Raw genomic sequence first — 22,703 nt, 5'->3', positions numbered from 1 at the left:
AAGAAAATATCAAGAATACGGGACTGACAGTTCTAGTTTACAGTTAATGAAGCGAGGGTTTCATTGGGTACACCATAAAATATCATAAGGCTAAAAGGATCCTCTCGTCATCGAACTCCTGGGTAGGCACAATGGGCCGCTTTTGGTAATTACGTCATGGAAGACTATTGGGTTCACGTTACACGACATAAAATAGAGAGGCCATTTTGGTCGGTGTTCAATGAGTGTTGTGTTCGTTCGCCGTTGGCTTGTGGCTTTTTTCATAGCCATAGGAATTATTTGTATAGTTTTTATTTCCCTCAGGAAGGTAAGGCCTCTTAGTTGAGCTAGTGTTGACTTAAAACGTCTGGTTAAGAGGGAATTTTGATTTTAAAGATACTACGTTTACCTGGTGATGAATGTCTCAGTGGAGACTGTTTACATATGGCGAGCACTGTCGTTGGCAATTTGAAACAGTTATGCTGAAAATTTGTGACCCCTTTTTGTGTACTTGGAGGTTTCAATATTTTAGTGCTGATTGTGGAATAGGTGACAGTGACCCCAAAATGAAAAGAATTGTGGAAACTTGTGAAAGAAAATCGTAACATGACAATGAAAGGTTGCCAGTAACTGGCTTTTATTGAAAGCTGTTCGAACTCTGTTAAAAGATTGACCTTTGTGATATCTCTCAGATAGTAAGTGCACCATGATTGGTCAATTTAGTGGGCTATATTTCACTGTGCGGCCTGCTACAGGAATATGACTGGTCAATTGAGTGGGCTATTAAAAAAAATGCATTTCACTGTACAGTCTGCTAAATTCAAACGTTTGTTTGAAATGAAATTTCCCCCCCCCCCCCCCCCCTCTCACTGCATTGAACCCAGAGATAAAATAAATATCTTACTAACCTGGTTTTCTTGGTCCACACTGTAAATTATAGAACCTAATTTTTCTCTGCTTGGATTTATGGCTTGTGGGTCTCACACTAGGGCAATAAACCAGAAAAAAAAACTTTTGCGGTAACTTACATTATGGACCCTGAACTCTGGTAGTAAGAGGTGTATATTTAATCAATTTAACAATGGCAATGCAAATATGTACTCAATCTTTACCTGCACTCAAGTAGCTAAATACTTGAAACAGAAAATAGCTTTTGCATGTTTTTTAACAACTGAATAAAGAACTTGGTATGAAAACACCATTTGTAATGTTGGCTCCTTTTTCAGTCTTATCAAGAGTCATATATCCTTGAAGTTCCTACAACTGAGTTTCAGTGGATCAATATTGAGAACTTGACAGAGTTTAGAGATTGCAGAAATTCTATTCAAGGAGCTCTATTGATTGTTGATGAAAGAGGTAAGGAATCATTTTTTGTTTAGGTTAACAAATTGTTTTGAAAAGCAGTTGCACTGACTCTTATGAAGGTGCCTCAAGTCAAGACCATCTTGAACTTGCATTCAAAAGTTAAATATCAGAAGACCAAAAGTTACGGAGGTAAAGGCCAGTTAACACTTTAACTTCCATAAGTGACCAAGACAGAATTTCTCCGTACAATGTCAATACAATATCAAGTACACAAGTGATGAGAACATAGAAAAATATCAGTTAGGGGATTATAAGTTGATCCAATGCCAAATTCTCCAAACTAACATCACAAGAGCTGTATAACAGACAGTAAGGAGAATTACCAATTAGATCTTGAGAGTTAAAAGATTAATGTTCATTTCCAAGGCCAATTCAGTGAGAAAAAGCATTCTTACAAGTACAGTTTTTAATGTTTAATTATAACTGACCTGTTCATTGTGAGAAGAAGGCTTGACAGCCTTGAAATTATTAGTAAAACAACTGTGTTCTGGAAGTAATCTGTTGAGTTCTCTTCTTCTAGGATTTGTCTGTAATCGTAAAGACCTGTCTGCCAGTGGGTGTTGTCACAGTGGAGGAGAGAGTACAAAACGTTACGAGTGCAGATATTGTCAGAACAATAACTGTTGCAGCATTTATGAACACTGTGTTTCCTGTTGTTTAAACCCTGACAATGTGAGTAAAGTGATAGCTTTCCTCCAACAGTTCATTTTTGAATTTAGTAAAGGTTTTGTATCATAAAATATAGTGCTGCTGACAAAGAAGGGCATAAAGTAATAGGGTGATATAACAATTCCACTTTGTAATATAAAAAGGACACAGGTCATATATGAAATTTGATTGGAGAATTCTCTGAAGTTGCTGAAGAATGCTTCAATTCTCAATGATCACCCTGAATTTTTCAAGAATTGCAAAAAGAAACAGAGAGAAACACCTTAACATACCTTGTGTTTTTCTCGTCACTTCTTTATGCTATTGCCCCTACCTACATACATTGCATCAGAGCAGAGTGCAGTTGAGTCCTCTTTATTTGTCATATTAATGACTCTTGATTACCCTGCAATAGTTACAGTAGCTTTTGAATGATAGACTTAGGAATTGCTTTTGTATTCCAAATTTAACTCTTTACACCCAAGACTTGATTGTTAATTCTCCCCTCTAGCTGCTACACATTTCCTTGTAAATATTAAAGCTACCAGAATTTGGTGTTAGATTAAGATAACAACTGATACCTGTTAATTTTGAATATTCTCGTCTCCTGTTTGCTGGAAAATGTGTGGATATTACAGGGAGAAATCACTTGTCAATCAGTTCTGACAGTTAAAAGGTGAAATAATTATGGATCAACACATTTTCTTAGTTTGTAATTTAACATTTAGTTGTAATTGTGTATGTCTGACCTTTTCCAGAGGAGATTACTGGAACAAATTTTGATACTTGGATCATCAGTGCCTAATGTGATTTCCAAGTCTGTCGGTGACCAGTTTGAGCTGTGCTTGGTCAAATGCCGCACTTCCTCTAAGGTGCTTGTTAATCAGATTTTAGTAAAAGTCATCTTTGAGATTTAAAAGTTAAAAAGTTCAAAATACAAAAGAATCCTTTGTTTTAAAAGTGATTGATATGTACACTGTTTTATACACAAACACCTCAAGGTTAAAATACATGTATAGAAATGGCCTAAAGATCTCAGAATGTTCTTTCAAAAAAATTTTTTTTATTTGTCTTTTTGCTTATTATCTAAAACCTTTTGACCCCTAAGAGAGATTAGTATGTCATTTCTCCTTACAATATTATCAGCAAGTCAAATATTAAGGTCATTGGAATGAAGGAAATGATCACCAACAAAGGAAGCTCTTGATTTTTACAAAAATTCTTCATGTGAACACATCATTTTTTTCAGAGATGCTTGTTGAAGGGTTACAAATTTATTACTGATTTTTTAATTTTATTATTTTTCAGAGTGTGTGGCATGAGAACTCATACAAAGATAAGACATTCAAACACTGTTTTGGCCTGACTGGACCAGAATTCGCTGGTGCTTTGTAGATATTTAGTTAACTTGAAATTAGCAAAGTCAGTACAGAAAAATATTCTTGTAAATGAAAAGATATCTATTTTTTTGAAATTGTATTTTATTTGTGCAGAATTTGACAATGTTATCATCTCATAGGTTTGTCTTTAGGATATTAGGTTCTTAAAAATTTTTCTCAAATTATCTTGCATTTCATATACCTACATAGGTATGCAGTATTTTAAGTTTACATATTAGATTCTCATCTAGTCAAGACTTTTATTGCATCTCTGTAATCTTTTTTTTTTATAAAACCTAAGAGACAGACTAGCTTTTAAATATTTATGAAAGATACTACTCTTTTATTTATTTCAGAATAGGTACTGAATGATGTAGATATCAATATTGAGGTGTACACCTATAGAGATGTAATACAAAATTGCAACACTTCAGAGCTTTTCATTTTTGTTTAATTTATTTATAATAAATTACAGTATATCAGTTTATGGAATAAATACATTTTTATTTAGTTTATGTAAATTTGAACAAATAACTACAATTATAATTATTGTTGATATGGTTATAACCTTTTGCTGCTAATAAGTAGACAGTTTTAAGATCTATCAACTCTTTGGTCTAGAAGTAAGGTAGAAATTAAATCATTAAAAACTGAATCATCAAGCGATGAGCAGTGAAGTTCCTGGCCACTACCATTTAGTGTGGTTAAATTCCTGTCTACAAGAGACACTCCTACCAGGCTCCTCTTGGACTAAGGTATTATTACAATAATCAATTTCAGTAACATTTATTGATTTGAAGTGTACATAATCCCAAACTGAGGACTTGACTACTCTGTATAAATTCTGCATGATGGAGAATGGGTGTGTTGTTACAGTTGTAGTTTTAAATAATTTCAGGTTCAAACTGGTTGATAGGGGATGTTAACAAACCTAATAGACACCTCTTACAATTAGTAGACAACCTTGCTCCCTGTGTTACAGTGTGACCTTGGTTCCAAAAATTTCTAAATTGGGGGCATCTGCAACATTTCGTCTCAAAAATTTTAAAAACAGCTCAATGCAAGTCTCCCTGCAAAGTGTTGTGAAGTGCACAAGAGCATTTTGATCATGATCGTCATCATCGATATCTAACCCTTTGACCCTTAAGAGTGATTAGCATCTAATTTCTCCTCACAATATCACCCCTGAATCACACATGAAGGTCATGAGACTATACCAACTGATCAGAAACTAAAGATCTTAAGCTCTTGATTGTTAAACAAATTCTCCTTGTCAGCACCTTAGGAAATGTATAGAGAACAGTATGGAGAATATGCATACTGATGTTAGGGTGAAAAAGGTTTAGGATTGTTGATGATAATTTTAATATTCCCTGAACAAGAAGGAAACAAAATGTAAAATAATGTAGCTTCAAATGTTTTTAACCTGAAATTTATATTTACCTTTAACTCTCAAGATCTGACTGTCAATTCTCCCCTCCAGCTGCTACACATTTCCCTGTAAATTAGTAATAAGAATTTGGTGTTAGATCAAGATAACTTCTAGCTCATATGTTTGAGTATTTTCATTACCCATTTGTTGGATAGTGTATGGATATATTAGGGAGAAGTTACATGTTGACCACCTCTGGCAGTTAAAGGGTTAAGATAGAATGGATATTTTGGAGTGATTATTTTAACACCCAAGACTCATCATTTCAAACAGTGAAACTGAATTCAAAACCTTTGTAATAAGAAAACGAGGGCTGGCGGATGATTAATCCAAAGAGGAAAGTGGGATGGACATCATTGAAAAGTAAATTCTCACTATAGTAACAAGTTTTTACTTTTCAATTTTCTTTTCAGATAAGAGATGCAATCAATGCAAGGCTAGTCACCAAAGTGGAAGCATTTTGCAAAAATTCTCAAACTGAGAGGATTCAGTCTTTGTTGCATCTGCTGGGAAGACAGTTTGTAGAGACATATCTTGGCAGTTTAGCTCTTTATAACCAGGTGAATCCTTTAGATCAAATGAAAGTTATGAACAATAACATAGGCAGTTGTATATTTAAGAAGTGGTTCTTTGTCCATTGTTTTTAGGGAGAAAGATGAAAAGGATTCCTTGAATCAGAGAATTTGACTCTTTCAGATCAGTTTTTTTTGCACACAGTTCTTTGCATTCTAAATCTAAACTGAAAGATATTTAAACTAAATAGGCCACCCAAGACAAACCAGATCTCTCAGATTCTAACAAAGAAGAAGCAGAAGCATGGCTGAAAACAGCACTTCATGAGATCACAGGAAGTCTTGGGTTACAATGGAGAGAGAACAGAGATACTGTGTCTAGGGATATGTTGGAGTTTGTTGGGTTCGCTCAGCAAACAGTGCATAGAGGAATGGAGAGGGAATTGGCAGCAACAGAACAGAAGGTTGCTCGTGATCAAGAAAAGGTGAGAGTTTTTTCAAATTTAGAATAATTTATAGGGTCAATTGCAATTTGCAGCTCCTTTCCAGGTACCTGGTAACACTGATTAGATCAGTGGAGGAGAGAAAAAGAGGGTGCTTGGAGTGACCCAGAGCACCTCTTAAACTTTTAAGATTATTTTTTGCTTTAATTTCTACTGTTCTCAAGCTGTATGGTTTATTATCTATACACTGTGCAGCATACACAAGGAGATTACAGGGATTTCAAAACAAGCCAATAACTGGTGTTGTTCCACTGGCTACTTGATAACATGTCACTGGTTACTCTGGTCAAAATAATTACCTCTTGGCCCTTCATGAAATTTTCTTGGTCACTTACTTTTGCTGAGTCTGACACCTACTTCAAAACATTTTGAAATCCCTGGAGTGATTTTAGTAATTCTTTTATTTGGTACTGTTTAAAACCAACTGAAAGTACATAACTGTACACTGTATTTTAGGAGTCAATGTACTTGATTTTACTGTATGTACAACTTAATTGATTGAAGAAGAATAATGTACAGCTTGTTTTTCTTCACAGGGTTTATCAAACAATCAACAGCCAAGTCTCCTTGGATGCAGCCACCAAAGTGAAACTCTTGGCAAAGCTGTGGCTGCCCTCCTCAAAAAACACCCCTCTCAGCTGGGCCGCATCTGTGAACAACTCCAAGGACGACCGTTGACTAATTCCCTGAGACACCTGATTTGGTCTATGAACCTACAGAGGAATAATCTAGACAGTGTAAACTCCCACGAGGACTTAGAAAGTGAAATGGAAGAAATCAGATCTCAGTTTGAACTGACTCTTTCTTGGGGTTTAAAAGAACTGGGTATGTCAAGCACAGTTCACTCCCCCATAGCAGGGGTGGTAGAAAATGCTGTCTCTGAGGCATACAAATACAGACATGGTTTTCACAGTGAATTGGTCACTGAGATGCAAATAAGGCTAGTGGTGGAAGCCTTGAATGTGCTGTATGTCTACAATAGGAGTTATGAACCTCAGTATGCCTTGCTTGTGTATCCACTGATTGTTAGTGCTCTGAATGAATACAAAGATGCAGGTGTGATGAATGGTTTGTTGTATAGTTAAACTTGTTCTGAATCAAAGTAAAATACAATTTAATAATGTTATCCACCATAACCTTAGCATGTACATGTGGATTAGAGTCATATAAGACCAGCAGCTACTTTTTGACAACCATGTCTGGTTGGTTCCCAGGTTTGCAGGGTTTTAGCAGGGCATCCGCATTGTGGATTCAAGTATAACTGTCAACGATATTCAGTCATTTTGTACTAAGGGTTGATTTTCTTATTTCAAAGGCATTTTTAATGGCATATTTTCACCTTTTTTTTTTTTCAGGAAATTCATCTCAAGATGTGGCTCACAAGCTTGCAATATCCCTGCACCTTTTGCTCAAAAATTGTTTCCCAACAAGGCTGAAAATCTTCAGCATGGCTGATCATGTCATGCAAAGACTGCAACGTGAAGATGAGGAGCTGTACAATCACCTAACTCGTGAAACACTAAAGAATCTGTCTTCTAACCCAAGAGAATTCCTGGTGAATTTTATTCACACAGAGAAAGAGAAGGCCATGTTGGCCGAAAGACAGGCAGTGGGAAGTTCATTTGAATCATTGCCGTCTGATGCTAAGGAGCTGCTGTCCCACCCTGTTATGTTTATAAGAAAATGGATAGCAGAGGTATGTAAGGAATGTCTCGTCTTAACACTGTACACCTGGACATTAGTGTACATGTTCTCCATACTGTTTTATATACATTACCTAAGTTGCTGATAAGGAGAATTGCTTTAACAATCAAGAGCTTCTTTAGTTGGTGATCATTTTTTTTATTCTCATGATGTCAATGTTTGATTCAGGGGTGATACTGTCAGGACAAATTAAATGCTCGTCGCTCTTAGGGATCAAAGGGTTATAATATTGATGTACAAGGTTTAAAACGAACAGCATTATAGTACATTGATGCAATGTGCATCAAAGATTTTGAAACTTGCTGAAAACTTTTTTAATTTGAATTTTGTGCAGTGTTTATGGTTTTCAAAGCAGGAGAGTATTGTGACATAGGCATAGTTCTCTCCCTATGTAAATTAAAAATAGCTCAAGCCATCAAGAGGTAGCTGGAGAATACTGTTTAGTAGACATATATTTCTCTGATCTCTGCCGCCTTGAGAACACCTTTTTGATCATTTCTGTAGGGCTTTGTGGGCATTCTAGGAGTCCATGCTGTCATGCTTGTGTGGGATCAGTGCTTCCTGAGTAACTGGAAGCATAATGTGATGGAGAACACATGTCTTGTCATTCTCCAGCTCTTGAGAGCACACATTTTAGAAGCTGAGGGCTACATTGGCATCAGAAAGAGTTTGTTGGATCAACCATCTGAGTTGTTTACTATAGATGTTCAGAAAGGACTGTCATACCTGCACAATGGAGGAGCATTAATTGACGTTGGATCACTCAGACAGTGCGTATGGCTGAGTCATAGCTTTTCCTTTAAGAGTTTAGTTGCTAAGGGACTTGATTACCTGAGTTATAATCAGTGCTTTCACCTAGTGTGCTGCTGGTCAAAGATATTTATTTGGTGGAGCTTTTTCAACTTTGATTCGAAAGTTCCAAATTAAGTAAAGAAAACCAGGCTCCAAGCTAAGTTTTCAACTTTTTCATTATCCCTATATAATACGAAATGGATAATTGGAATTTAGCAATGGACATTCCAAAAGGTGGCTCTTTTTGTCCGCTGTTTCCAGGTCGAATTGGAATTTGAAGTGTTGGTTTTAGGGGATTGTGAAAAACCAGAGGACCTGGGGAAAAACCCTTATTGCCAACAACAAACTTAGCCCATGTGTGACACCAGGTCCAGGAATCAAACCAGAGGTACAGTGGTGGAAGGCAAGCACTCTCACCACTATGCCTTCCTTATATGTGGTATTATATCCCTGAATGAAGATAAGTGAATTAGAGTGGGAACAAATTAACCATTCCTCAAACCTTATTTACTTATTTTTGTGAACAGTGTCAAGGGCTTAAAGCTAATTTGGAAAGACATTTATTTAATTAAATCAACCCTTGTATAGAGAACCCCTGAGACTCACCACTTGCATAAAATGGCAGTTTGGGTTAGACCTCGTATAAGTAACTGGCCCTGTATGTTTTTAAAAATGTCTCCTTGTGATGTTTCTGTATTATACATGTAGGCCCACACCCGTCCCATCACCCTCAGAGCACGGTGAAACTGTACCTAGCCCAATACCATCTGCATCTGAATCTAGTCAGTCATCACTAACCAGACCAATCAGTAGACGTTCTACACCCAGGACACCTTTCCAGGCTGATCCTGTGGAATTATGGGTTGAAGCTAAAGCAACATCATCACCCATGGAAGAGACTACTAACTATGATTCATTTGATGTGTATATTGATGAAGTGAGGTTTTTACCTGACAATGCTACTATCATAAAGGTGATTGATCTGAGAGAACTCCACCATTACAATAATCTGTTTGATACAGCTTAGAGTACCAATACTTGGGAGGTAGTAAGTTAAATTGATTTCTCATAGTATGTTTAAAACTTTTTCTGGTGACAAATTGCATGAAGTCATTGTGTGAAAATTCATGAATTTGCTTGTTAAAATTTACAGAAGTGAATCTGCAGACCTGGTCAAAAGCTTTTGGGACACTTGTACTTTTATGTCCAAATGAAATATGTGACTTATCCATTGTAAAAATTATCCAAGTGAGTGTATATCAAGCTCTGCCCTGCTTCACTCCACCTCCAGTATTGTTGAAAACAACTGCAGCTTTTCTGAATTTTTTAGGATTCCTACCAACATTGCAGTAGAAGAAAGTGGGGGCAGGGGCACCATTGGCAACTAGTTTTTCAAATGTTCATCATGAGCTGTTTTGGTGTTAATGTCCCAAGTTAGGGTTTGTAGGGATTGTTGCCCAAAGAAATGGTTTTTTTGCAGTTTTAATCTTTTACTTTTTGCTGATGTAGGTTACTGGTAGTATTTTGGGACCTTTTTGGAAGACACCTGAGACTTTGGAGATCTCACCTGTTGAGGCATTTCCAATGCTAGATTCATCAGCAAGATGTCCTAAATTTCATTATAAGTACACTGTAAGTGCCCCTGCAAGTGGCATTCCAGAAGAAGTTATGTTGCTGCTGAGAATCTACACACTAGATATTAACAGTGGAGATTTGATTGTCATTGGAAACAGCATAATCAGGATTTTCACTGAAAAAGACAATGAGGTACTAACAAAAGGAATCAAGACATAAATAGACAAGGGTTGCAGATTGAGAAGAAATACAAAGAAAAAACTCTTATATGCTCCAACTTTAATCTCAGTATTTAAGAACAAGAGAATTTCCATAGAGGTGGATGGGGGGGGGGGTTTTGGCACAAATGACTTTTTTAGGGGGGTATACAGATATTTTCTCGAACAACTCACCTGTGTTCTCAGGTTACCAGAAGCAGGATGTTCTTTTTCTCTTACCTCTTCCCCCCTCCCCCCTCCCCCTTATTACACACAACAAGGATGTATGAGGTAATTCCACATGTGCTCTTTTTAATTTTAAAGAGAAACTTTTTTTTTTTCAGTGGCATCTTAATGTCGGAGGACATCAGCTCCCCTTGAAACATATTCTTCCATCCACTGTGGCCAGACTTACGGAAGAGTCTTTTGATGGCATAACAAAGGTTCCTGTCTGTTCAGTTCTCATCAGGCTCTTGCCTCATTCAGAGGTTTGTTATGTACATATATATAAACATGTTTACCATGTTGTCAACATTTTTTCTGTTGAAAAGTTCTGATCACCGCCATCAAAAAGACCATGAGCTATAACATGATATGTACACAAAGAAAACCATTTACCAGAGCTACATGATGTATATTAATTGGCATCATGTAAAAATGTTTCATTGTATTCTATATTTCAGGTGTTCATTGAGGCCCCTGGTTATGCAAGTGGATTCTATGTCAGTGATCGTTGTAAACCCAACGAATCAGAGAGGTGTATATTCAGAAGGTTCCAAGGCTATCATGCTTATCCTCCAACAGTAAGGGAGGCTGTGCGTGACATCAAAGAAGAGGAAGTAAATCAAGATACAGAAGGTTTATCTTTGTGTGTTATAAATGTGACATTTTTCTTCCTGAGCAAATGAGATCTAATGTATTTAGATCTTTAACATGAATGGACAGGGTTTGTGTTACAAAATGTAGTGGGAGTAGAACTGTGTTAAGTAATAAACTGTAAATTATGCCAAGCTGATTTTTTTTTTGACGAATTTCACTGAAAAGCATTAAATCCATGAACATTCACTCATCTGCATGTTTGACAAAATTTTGTCAAATCTGCCATTTACGTTACTGTGGGAAAATGTTTACCACACCTGAATCAAAAATCACTAACTAAAGGTCTTTGAAATGTTTGATTCCAGCTGTGTGGTATCCAGTGAATTGTTCAATCACTAACGCCTGTTGAACACCCTAAATAAGGTGTTTGAAATCATCTCTTTTTTCAGAGTTTGACCTCGCAAATGATCAAGTTGTCACTCAGTGGTATCAACGAAGGACAAGCAAACACATTTTGATGAGGGAGCCACCCAAGGCAATGGACCTGATCAAAGTTGTGCAATATGACCAGAAACAGGTAAGTTGGTTCAGTTTGCAGATGGATAAAGAGGGTAATTTTATGAAGAGACTGTGGTGCTGCACTGGTGGGAGAGTATAACAGGGTTATTAAGTATTATCAACTGAGTTGATGACGTAAATTGGTCATCGTAAAGAGTTTTAAGGCTAATGTTCCAAGTGTTAGCCCTTTGTTAGAGCGAATGGAGGAAATGTGGGTTGTGTGTGTGTTTATATGCCGACCATGTAGTTACGCCATTGGTGGGAATGTAGATGATTCTCAAAATCTGAGAATTATAGTGATCAAGTCTATTTAACAAATAGATTCCAAGCTGCTGTGTGTCTGTTCAGTAATAGATCACAGATGATGTCAAAATGTGGTAAGAACAAAAAAGTGGCACTGATGTTCTTACCACATTTTGACATCCTCTGTTATTTATTACTGAACAGACACACAGCAACTTGGAATCTATTTGTTTTATATAATAAAGAATTAAAAAAGTTTTAATGATGACATCATCTATACATCTGTCCTCCAATAGATCATCAGTGAGAACCAATCAGAATGTGTGCATAACTGAGCTTATTATATAAAGTGCTATAGACATAATCAGACAGTCACATTTGTAGGTTGCTAGAACTCTCTAAACAATTTGTGGCTTTTTTTAATTTTCAGGGTCTATCCATAATGGTTGAACAGGCATTTGGCCTTCCAAACACGCACTTTGTAAATGCCCTGCTTCATGTGTCTCCTGGACATGATGTGCAAGATAAACAAGCAACAGAGGAAGGCCTTGGTGGAGAAGAGAAGGCATTGGTAAAACAACGGGACTTCAACAGCTTCCAGAAATCACCCCAATGGATAGACCCATTTATGGTAAGTATCAAATTCTTGTGGCCTTTTATGCTGTGATGACCTCTCAATACAGTTATTAGTCTGCAAGAGTATACCAACATTCTTTTGCAAGACCCTGTGTTGTGAGATCCAATCCCTTAACCCTTTCACATGATTATTCAGATTAATAAACGTTACATCTTGTTTCTATACCCTCTGTTAACTATATGTTGTGAGGAGAGAAAGACAACTAATAGAAAGACAACTACCGTAATTTCCGGTCGATTACCCGCGGGTAATCTGTTGATTTTGCATTAAATCCGCGCCACTGCGGGTAATAGGGAGGTGCGGGTTATGTGACAATTTTAAATTCTTCTGGAAGTTGAATTGAAAAAATTTCTCACCTACCTGCGTTTCCACCTCTCAAATGAATTTTATTGTATCAAAAGTGCCACAAAGCGGCACGAAAACATGATGCCAACTCGAGTTTATTTCACGCATAATTAGTTGCGTGACAAACAAATTTTTATCGGCACGCGTGAAAACAAAACCTTGATGGTGACAAAAATAATCCAAGGATATCCGGCGCATCAGTAACAAATTTCCAGTTTTCACTAGCTTGAGCTAAAGAGAATTTTCCCGTTTTAAGGGACTTGTTAGGCCCAGTAGAACAGGAGATATCGATTTTTTTGAGAAATTGCCGACAGTAATTTTAAATCCCAAATGCATCACCAGAATGTTGAAAATAATAGGTGCGAAACTTAACTAATTTCGCGCTGAAAAAGTATTTTAACGACAAATGAACAATGGATATTGCTCATTACGCTCCTACATGCTATAAAAAGGTAACTGACTGAATAAGAATTATAAACCTCGATCATTCGCGATAAGTGTATCCACGAGTCACCAATTAAGTTAAAATGCCTGCTGTGAAACGCCCACGTCACAGTTTTACGTTTGATTATAAGCTTAGAGTAATAACTCTTGCCGATGAAATCGGTAATAGAGCAGCAGCAAGAGAATTTGAAATTGATGAATCCATGATCCGTTACTGGCGAAAGAAAAAGAAAGTCATGGCAAAACTACCAAAACGTCAGCGCACTTGCCGGACTGGTATCGCAATTTTCACTGTATAATTTTATCAATAAAGTATAGATCGTTTTCACGTGACGTCACAGAAATAATTTCCGCCATGTTGGTGCACATCCGAGTCACGTGTTTCAGTAAGAAATACATGCAAAAAGAGTCCAAAGTTATAATTCTTCTCAGTTCACAGTCGAAAATTATGGCTTCCGAGGAAAAAAAAAATTCTTCGTCTGATCCTGACAATGTTGTTCAAATTCCACTGTCTGATTGATTACGCTAAAAAGCTGGATGGGAAAGTCAGAGAGCGCTACGTTAAGAAAATCTCGACGATTGGAATCGATCCTGCCTTGATAGAGGGGAAACACTTCGAACCTGACTGTCTTCCGCCGGTTGAATCGACAGATTTACTCTGTTATTTGGTTCTTGAGACCAGCTTTTACACGCAAAAGCAATTTAAAGCCTTTCGCAGTCTGGAAGCTTACAATCAAATGGTTTCGGGGTTTGTTTACAACGTGCAAGGGCATATGGTCGCAAGCAAGTTTGTCGTGTTGGCGAAAGTGCGGCACTCTCAGCGGATGAACGAGGCCTTGATTCCAATCTAGATCATTACCGAGAAAGATGGAACAATAAACTGCGCGCATGGTCTTGGATACAACAAACACCAAGCCAACAGTCACGCACATGACAACAAACACCAAGCCAACAGTCACGCACATCACATCACATCATGCTCTGGCCATGAGATTGGACGGTCTATTGATGAAGACCTCAAAGCAGTCAATAATTACTGTAGTTTTGTTGCCAAAGGCAACTTGAAAGCATTGAGGCATGGTCTGCCATAAGTCCTCACGCTCTGGCCACCTTATGAGAAAGGCTAATCTAGCATCAAGGACGACCATCCATGCAGAGAATGTCCTTGAAACTGTTGCAATGGAAATACCAAAGCGGTAAGCAAGATCCTGCATTGGCATGTTCAGTTTAAGTTTCATTAAAGTGAGAACAAATTCTTGAAACTGTGACAAAGTTGGCGACTTTCTTACAACGAATTTCGAAACATACGGTAAAACTGTTTGCAGGACATCATAAGCAGGCAATCCAGTGTAAAATCTCACCTTCTCGTTGTCATTTGCGAAGTAAGCCTCATCGAATGGTGGTTTGGCAGTCGAGATGTGAAATAAATAATCGAACTCCTCAGTTTGAGTAGCTGTTCCTGTTTCAGTTTCCACTTCCATCGCTGAGTCCAAATTGAAAGAAATGTCACTGACCTTTTCCCCTGGTTCGCCAATTTTTTGTCGCTTGGACTCGATTTCTTCCCTGAGCCGCTTTTCATTTTCTGCTGCAACACGCTTCATCTCACGATCTCTGACCCTCTCGTCTCGTTTCCCGGCAGCTTCTAGATCTGCTTGAAGCTTTTCTGCGGCATCACATTTATTATGGCCTAAATTCTGGGTTGGAATCCAATCTGGATTGTACCTATCCCACAGTTTTGCAGCTTTCCCTGAGATAAAATGTCTACCACAGACTCGTCCGTGCTCCAAAATGCTGTCCGTGAGGTCTTTTCGGCTGATGGCAGAAATCCATTTTTTTGCCTTTCCTCGCTAAGAATTCTTATTTCGTCGCCTTGATTCGTTTCAACTGAAGGAATTCTTGCCATATAAACTCCTTTATCACGAACAGTTCGGGTTCCACAGCCAAAAATCGCACACAAAACCTTTTTTTAGAGCTCACGCGATACGAGTTCACTGTTTACATGTGCACCAATATGGCGGCCAATTGTAAAGTGGTCACGTGACTGAAAACGATCTATAAGCTAATATTGACACAGAATCGTGCACATGTCTGAATCGAAAGACTGAAATGTATCGCCTTAATGTCACGTTTTCGCCACCGAAAAAGTTGAATAACAACGTGCGGGTTATCCACCGGTGCGGGTAATCCGTTGACTTTTTTTTTCGCCGTATGCAATAATCGGCCGGTGCGGGTAATCGGCCGTGCGGGTAATCGACCGGAAATTACGGTACTAACTAGTTCTAGTTCCAGCTAGTTCCAACTAGTTCAGTAGTGTTCATAGCTGCAAGGATCGCTTATATCTCATTCCTTCACCGCAGCGCACATGTATAATTTTCATATATTTCCAGTAATTATTCACCACTTGGAAGGTTTATTAATGGATCCTGCATTATAACCAGCTCCCAGTTGGCTTGTTAGCTCAGTTGGTAGAGCGCTGCACTGGTATCACAGAGGTCATGGGTTCAAATCCTGTACAGGCCTGAATTTTTTTCAGGTCTCATTTCAGCTACTAGTTCAGTAGTGTTCATAGCTGTGAGGATCACTTATATCTCAGAACTGTTTCAGTTACTAACTGAACAACTTAACTTTCCCTTCAAGAGTAATCCCATAAAAGTGATTGAGTCGCTTGGCTCAAGTTGAGACTTTTTTCACTCACTGGTAAATCTGTCCTCTAAGCCTCATTTTTAAAGAACATGAGTTAATATATGTAGTCGTATAAAAGATTACTGTAGGAGAATTGTTATTTACAGTTTAGTAATTTATGGTCAACTGATAGCATGTGATCTATTTGTCTCGTCTTCCACAGGTGTTTCACCCTCACTGGGATGAAATGACAGTTTTGATAGTAAGGCTGTATTCACTTGATGCATCATACACCCCGCGTGCTGATGGAGCTGGACCAGGCTCTGTTGCTGATCGAAAAGGAAAGACTTTGACTCTGGTCCCAGCTGGATGGACTGTACTCCAGCTCTTTTCAAAGTACGGCTAGTGAATATAGGCCCAAGATGCATACATGTATGGGGTTTCAAAACAAGCTCACAACTGCCAGCGACTGCCAGGAACTGCCAGAGTTCTACAGGCTACTTGATAACATGTTGCCAGTTACTTTGGTTGAAACTTATTACCTTTTGGCCCTTAACAAACTTTACAAAAACACCAACTTTTGCGGAGTCTGATGCCTACTTCAAAACATTTTGAAACCCCTGCATGTACATGTATGGTTGATATGTAAAGTTTACATACAACTGTACTGTTGTTATGTTATGGGTTAACAATTTGAAAAATGTTGGATTTGTAATGATTGGTTCATTTTTTTACTTTTTAGATTCCAGATACATATTACCTTAGGAAAAACTAAGAAATTTAACATATATAGCCTAATTATAATCACTGTTCACATGAAATTAACCCTTGCACTTACAATTTCACCCAACAAAATCATGTCATTGTGTTGATGAAATGTGATTGAAAGAATTGAATTTGTCCATGAGGGAATGTTATTTGACTCAACACCAAATTGTCAGGGCTAAGATGATAATTAGAATGAATGGCCATCATTGCGAAAAACTGATATTGAGGTCCTGAGTGTGAAGGCATAAATTAAACTGTACTTGATGATACTATTACTAACACTTTTTTCCAAGAATTGATTGAATTGTTTGTCTTCAATTCACAGGGAGTATGTGAATGCTGGAGTGCACTATTTACCCCTCTTTGAAGGGACTCCAAGTGCAGTAAGTCATCTCCTATATCTTCAATTGCTTAAAGGATTAGAGACAGTTGCTATAGATTGCAATCCAGCACTTAAAAGTTTATAATTTTGGCATTGTCCTGGAAGTGATTTGAATACAGTATGTGTTACTATTGGAATTAAGGGTCACTATCTGTCTTTCCAACAACATGTATGTACTTGATCAGTGTTAATAATAACATGACAACTTGGAAAGTAATTGTTGATGTCATAGTACCTTTTTTCTCTCAGACATTTCTAGAATTTGTATCCAATCATTCAGTGGAGACAAGTTTGCAGGAAGCAATCAAGCAAAATATACACAATTTGTTGGTAGGACACAAAATTTTCTTTTTTTCTCAGCCAACATTGTTAGGTCTATAATATATACATTAAATTAATAATAGTATTTACATTTAATTGGATAGAAGTGTGGATGATATAGAGAGAAGATATTTGATATATTACCAATTTATTAACATTGCGAAGAAGATTAAAACAGTGCTGTTTGTTTATGTTTGTTTAGTAGAGGTACTTGATGAAATATTGTAACTTAGTCAATGCTTGTGATTTGTGTCAGTGGTGTTATCTAGTTTTCATGGCAACAAGAGATAAGTGACATAGTTCTAGTGGTCGCTGGATAGGGACTTGACACTGCAAGCTGCAGTGCAAGTCACCAGACAAAAACAGGGATGCTTGGATAATGAGTTTTGCACACAGACTTTAAGTGATGATGATAACATTGACTACGATGGTATTTAATATAATTGAAAATCCTAATAAAGAAACCTTTATCTCAGCAAGGCACCTCTTGTGTTGGTGATAATAACTTTGACTACGATGATATTTAAGATTGAAAACCCTAATAAAGATACCTTTACCTCTGTCAATAGGGTACCTCCTGCATGGCTGTTCGACTTTGGGATGCACATTACTCCCCAGATGAATGCATTCCTTTACCAGTAAGCAATAACCATAAATTACATGACATGTACACAAACAAGAAAATTTTATTTTATCAACTGAGTTCATAATGTAAATTGGCCACTATGAAGAGTTTTTTAAATTGACATTTTGTGCATTAGCCCTTTTTAAGAGCTCTGATAAAGGGCAAACTCTTGAAATGTCAGCTTACAAACTCTCTACATTGGTCAATTTACATTATCAACACAATTAATAAAACTAAATTATCTTGTTTACTCCCCCACATCAAGGCAGTATGTACTGCAGTTTCTTTTGAAACTTACCCCCTTTATTCATTAGTACACAAACAGTCTGCCTCTGAAGCCTTTTTTAATGCAATATACAAAACTTGAACATTTCAGTTACATTTGTTTGCGCATAGTGTATTACAGACTCATATTGTATTTAGCATCAGTTATGAAACTATTTTTTAATCTAAACTTTAATTGTTGCCCCTTTTCTCTTCCACTTTTTCTTTACTGAGGTGTAACAGTTCTCTACAAGTCTGTAACATCCCCTCTATTTGTGAAAATGAATTTACTAGTAGCGTTAAGCAACCCTTTTGTGAACTTTGATGCATTGTACAAGATTCAATGGTATAGTTCTTTTGGTATACTTATGACCTGCAGGTTAAGGAAGAACTTTTATCTCTTGGAAGACAAGACAGATACTGGAGAACAATTCAGACAAGTTCAGGGAAGTTAATATCTGATATGGTATTACAGACTCTCACTCGGCAGGAACGGAAACAAGGTGTGGCAGGGAGTCGGTACATTACTGAGAAAGAAAACTATGAAGAGGCTATGAACAGTGCATTCAATAACCTTTTGGTAAGGAAGCCTGACTGTGTTCATGAGGTCATTTCTACATTCATTTGGTATCTACTTATGGAGGCTACATGTGAGGATCTGGCGATGTGTAGGGATTTAAATGGGGTGCTAACAATAAAATCCTAGACCTGTGAGGTGTAGAGGCCCTTGTTTCTGAGGCTGAGACTTTTAAGTAAAGAATTTCCCATTTTTATCTTTGTTTTACTCAATTGCAATTACTTGAAAACCACATTTAGGTACTTTTTTCTTTACTCCTTCTATCAATATATCAGTAATTAAATTGAAATATTTCAAACAACAACAATCATACCCAGAATGCTTACTCTAAGGTACTCTTGGAGTACCCTAGAGCTATCTTCTGACAGAGACCAGGGACCAAAAGCAAAAATCCCAGACTTTGAAAACCTTTAACCCTTTAACTCACAGACATGATCAACATGAAACTTCTCCCTCCAATACCATACATTATTCAGCAAAAAGGTAATGAGAATATTCAAACTTATCATGTAGAAGCTGCTATCTTGATCTAGCACCAAATTCTCATAACTAATTTACAAGGAAATGTTAAGCAGCTGAAGGGGAGAATTAACAATCAGATCTTGGGAGTTAAAGGGTTAAAGAAATACCAGACTTCAAGACCAGAAAAAGTCCCTACAGAACTTGACAGTACCATCCACCTTCCTTTTTCCATTAATGGTTTAGGCTCTTGAGTAGATTACGTGAAACGCTCTTTTGGCTGATAGCAAGTATTAAGGGAGGCTTGGTCAATGCATGCCAATATTTAACATTTAAACTCTAAGAGGGATTAACATGCAGCTTCTCCCATAATATCCATACATTATCCAGCAAATAGGTTATGAAATACTCAAACTTATCAGGTAGATGTAGTTATCTTGATCTAACACCACATTCTCTTTACTAATTTACAAGGAAATGTGTTGTAGCTTTACTGGAAGTAGTTAATTAGTTTTAATCAAGTTTTATTTCAGCTTTAATTCCAGACCATTCTGTAATGTTTTTGTTAAATTATAGGTTGATGTTCTTCTGCAGAGTGGCCTGGGGCCATTGACATGATGGTGAAAGAGGGTCTGAGTTTTTCAGCGATGATAATTAAAGTTGGTTTGACATAATGGAGAGAATGTAGTCCATCTTGCAGTTCTAGATTTTTTCTTCATTATTTATTTTTTGAACTCTGTACAAAGCACTGGTATACTAAATGAGAATTGTTTTTGTACATAAGACTACCTGAAGATAGATAAGCAAAAAATTGTACAGACTTGGTGATAACTTTTATTTTTTTAATTTAATACTAAGCAATACAATTGCTGGTGAATCCAGAGTCGTTGAGTGAGTTTCTTCAATTGTCAAGCTCTCAGAAGCTTTTTTTTTTTCACTCTGGCAAAGATCCCCTGAACTCTGCTCTACAAAAATGCAGTGTGTCTAAATTTCTTCTTCCCAATCAACTTCAGTTTTCATGAAGTGTTTGGTTCTTTCATACAAAGGAGAAGAAATTTGTCTCTTGATGAGACTGATTTAAATGTTGAGCTCAAAGTCATTTATTTGAAGTCCACTAGGTAAAGTTTGTGACTTTGGAATTGTGTTGTATCTTTTTGTCTATGTGTTGTATTACATGTGATCTTTTAAAATTCATTTGTCCCCAAGACCAAGGTTTGCTTGGAAAAATGCACCATCACCTTGAGTCGCAGTCTGAAATGACACAACAAAAACAAGAGCAGATTTTAATGTGGAGCATATCTTGATTTTTTATTAGCTAACAATTACCTGTTTACCCTGAGCCCATAAGATTTTCAAAGACAATTTACCTTGTTTATTGCTTTATGTCTCTCTCTACTGACAATCTCTTCTAAAACCTCACCAGTCCCTTTGATTAGCCTGTGCAAAAGGAAAAAAAAACTTTTTTGCAATGTTTTATCATGCAATAAAAGTTACCATTCATGAGATAATTACCTTTGTCACACATGCAGCAAAACAATTCTAAACAAAATTGGCATATCTTGATTTAAAGACAGCGCTCCAGAGGCAAATGGTGTCATTTGATTAGGAGAAATTTCCCTGTGAATGATTCATATAGAACTGTAGTTATAGATGAGCAAAGTCTCTCATATGTCTTGTCTGTCTGTCATTCTGTCTGCCTTTCAGTCTGTCAGTCTATCTGTCAGTCAGTCTGGCTGTCTGTCTGCCTTTCTGTCTGTCAGTCTGTCTGTCTGGCTGCCAATCTGCCTCAACATAAATTTGTTTTCAACAACACTGCAAGTAACAGATGTGTAAACCTATTACAGTAGATTCCATTTTGGGAAGTCCGCTGTTTTGCAGTCTTTACATTAAACACTAAACTAATATTTTGAAATTATCTGTAGAACATCTTTACCTGTGACGACCTGTTTCTGGGTCATAAACCCTCCTAACTTGGGCCTGTTGTTTTTCATACTCCTCTTTTGTCATAGGGACCATGGATCTTTCAGAAAAATCAAAAAGAAGATACAATGAGGTTTTATTGCCGAAAAAAAAAATCCTTTCTCCTTACATAATAAATTAATTGTGAATGTAAAGCTCTCTAAATCTTACAGACTACCAAGTTTAAAAAAAATGACATCAATTTATGACCACAAATGTCTACAAAAGTAACAACAGTGAACTTAAAATTCAGTTAGTATGTGCCCCAATGGATTTTGTTAGTTTGTGCAGTTTGCAATCAGGGTTATCTAGGAAGTTTTTTTTAGCAAAAGAAAAGAAGACATTATTGCTGCAAAGGTACATTTGAAAATAAAAATCACCTGAACACTTGTTCTATAAATTCCTTAGTTCTCATCTAAATTTAAGAAGCGCCTTCTTTCCTCACAAATAATGCTCAACTACTGAGTTAGTGAGAGAAAACTATAAATATTTTTCGGGGTATGGGAAGGTGAGGGCCAAAACCACTACAATCAGGTGGATTAAAAAAAAATAACCCTATCAACACTTTTTCCAGTGATTGCAATAGCCACCAACCTCTTCTTTAGTGCTGCCACTGCTCTAGGGTTATTTGATGGTGGACTTGGGGATTTTTTACCTGCTTTGTGTCAACAGAAATCAGAAAAAAAAACATCAACAAACAAATTGGTTGTATGCTTAATAACTTCTAATTAGTTTAAATTTGAATCATGAAAAACAATTTTTGCCTGTATAACCTTGAATTTTTTTTTTATAACTGTCTCTTAGTATTCAAGAACTCGTCACTTGAATTTGTATTTTCACGTTTATGTTGGGTCCAAATATTTCACTTCATGTCCACAATACCTCGTGTTCCATCGGTGTTTGCCAGGGTTGTATCTTTTTCGACTCTTCTGACATCAGTCTTTTCCTTCTCTGATTCCTTTCTTCTTTTTCTCCTCTTCTCTTTCTTTTCACGTTTCTTTTTTCTTTTCTCCTTCTTTCTTCTTTGTTTGTTCTTTCGATCTGTATCTTTCCCTTTCTTTCTCTTCCTTTTGTGATCACTGCTATCAGAGATGTCACTTCCACTTGTCGATCCACTGTCACTCTTATTCGGTTTTTCATGTTTTGATTTCTTTTTCTCTCTTTTTTTCTCATTTAGCTGTGTTTTTGAACTTTTTCTGGCAATTTTTCGAGACTCTGGTTCACCTTCTGAATTCGTGCTATCAGACTCGCTGTCATGTCTTCGTTTTCTATTTTTCTTCTCGTTCATGTCCCTCTTTACATTGGGAATTTTACAATCACCTCTTAAGAATTTAATATATCGATCATTGCAGAAAAAAGGAAATCGGTCGAAAATTTCCAGCAAAATTATCAGAAACAGGTTCTCTGAAGACAAGGCTAATAAGGAACGCCATCTTGCTGTTCACATAAGGAGAGGGGCTGGGGGCTAGTACTTAGTCTTTCACGTATCTGCTTCTATTGAAGGATGATGCTGGATGGGGAAAAAACACGAAGAAAATTGTAAAAAACGAATTAAAAAACGAATTAAACTTTTACTGATCTGAGGGATATCCGA

The 22,703-nt window shown here is 37.0% G+C and overlaps 3 protein-coding genes across 4 annotated transcripts; 2 read left to right on the top strand and 1 right to left on the bottom strand.

Moving 5' to 3' along the window:
• The first annotated feature begins 175 nt into the window (after positions 1-175).
• On the top strand, positions 176-4,026 carry LOC113670279 (SREBP regulating gene protein). Its single transcript, XM_027186399.2, has 5 exons — positions 176-307; positions 1,206-1,335; positions 1,865-2,016; positions 2,751-2,864; positions 3,301-4,026. The coding sequence occupies exons 1-5, from the start codon at positions 221-223 to the stop codon at positions 3,385-3,387; spliced, it is 570 nt and encodes a 189-aa protein (XP_027042200.1). The 5' UTR covers positions 176-220; the 3' UTR covers positions 3,388-4,026.
• Positions 3,303-20,033, top strand: LOC113670277 (uncharacterized). The gene is made up of 18 exons (XM_089188973.1): positions 3,303-4,126; positions 5,217-5,363; positions 5,567-5,800; positions 6,355-6,874; positions 7,174-7,514; positions 8,027-8,292; positions 9,023-9,287; positions 9,824-10,081; positions 10,431-10,574; positions 10,770-10,944; positions 11,355-11,482; positions 12,137-12,337; positions 15,978-16,150; positions 16,848-16,905; positions 17,154-17,234; positions 17,795-17,863; positions 18,494-18,694; positions 19,727-20,033. The coding sequence occupies exons 1-18, from the start codon at positions 4,037-4,039 to the stop codon at positions 19,766-19,768; spliced, it is 3,393 nt and encodes a 1,130-aa protein (XP_089045099.1). The 5' UTR covers positions 3,303-4,036; the 3' UTR covers positions 19,769-20,033.
• Positions 19,845-22,621, bottom strand: LOC113670278 (uncharacterized). 2 transcript variants are annotated; one of them, XM_027186398.2, is made up of 5 exons: positions 21,992-22,621; positions 21,704-21,764; positions 21,084-21,170; positions 20,518-20,587; positions 19,845-20,401 (listed from the first exon to the last, which is right to left on the bottom strand). In XM_027186398.2, exons 1-5 carry the CDS (start codon positions 22,395-22,397, stop codon positions 20,342-20,344), a joined length of 684 nt encoding a protein of 227 aa, XP_027042199.2. In that variant the 5' UTR covers positions 22,398-22,621; the 3' UTR covers positions 19,845-20,341. The 2 variants fall into 2 exon arrangements, with proteins under 2 accessions (XP_027042199.2, XP_027042197.2); XM_027186396.2 differs by having other exon boundaries at positions 21,704-21,767; positions 21,992-22,564.
• Positions 22,622-22,703: the final 82 nt, after the last annotated feature.

This window comes from Pocillopora damicornis, chromosome 12 (genome assembly GCF_964200805.1).
Source record: "Pocillopora damicornis chromosome 12, jaPocDami1.2, whole genome shotgun sequence".
Classification (NCBI taxonomy): domain Eukaryota; kingdom Metazoa; phylum Cnidaria; class Anthozoa; order Scleractinia; family Pocilloporidae; genus Pocillopora; species Pocillopora damicornis.
This window is presented reverse-complemented; position numbering and strand designations above follow the sequence as displayed.

What these genes read in the sequence shown, in the direction of transcription:
- LOC113670279 (XM_027186399.2), top strand. Translation starts at nt 221, where the DNA reads ATGAGTGTTGTGTTCGTTCGCCGTTGGCTTGTGGCTTTTTTCATAGCC. An exon ending in TTTTTATTTCCCTCAGGAAG is followed by an intron (nt 308 to 1,205) that starts GTAAGGCCTCTT and finishes CTCCTTTTTCAG; the next exon opens with TCTTATCAAGAGTCATATAT. An exon ending in ATTGATTGTTGATGAAAGAG is followed by an intron (nt 1,336 to 1,864) that starts GTAAGGAATCAT and finishes CTCTTCTTCTAG; the next exon opens with GATTTGTCTGTAATCGTAAA.
- LOC113670277 (XM_089188973.1), top strand. Translation starts at nt 4,037, where the DNA reads ATGAGCAGTGAAGTTCCTGGCCACTACCATTTAGTGTGGTTAAATTCC. An exon ending in GTTTAGCTCTTTATAACCAG is followed by an intron (nt 5,364 to 5,566) that starts GTGAATCCTTTA and finishes TAAACTAAATAG; the next exon opens with GCCACCCAAGACAAACCAGA. An exon ending in AAAATATACACAATTTGTTG is followed by an intron (nt 17,235 to 17,794) that starts GTAGGACACAAA and finishes CTCTGTCAATAG; the next exon opens with GGTACCTCCTGCATGGCTGT.
- LOC113670278 (XM_027186396.2), bottom strand. Translation starts at nt 22,397, where the DNA reads ATGAACGAGAAGAAAAATAGAAAACGAAGACATGACAGCGAGTCTGAT. An exon ending in AAACACCGATGGAACACGAG is followed by an intron (nt 21,768 to 21,991) that starts GTATTGTGGACA and finishes GTTGACACAAAG; the next exon opens with CAGGTAAAAAATCCCCAAGT. An exon ending in CCAGAAACAGGTCGTCACAG is followed by an intron (nt 20,588 to 21,083) that starts GTAAAGATGTTC and finishes CCTTTTGCACAG; the next exon opens with GCTAATCAAAGGGACTGGTG.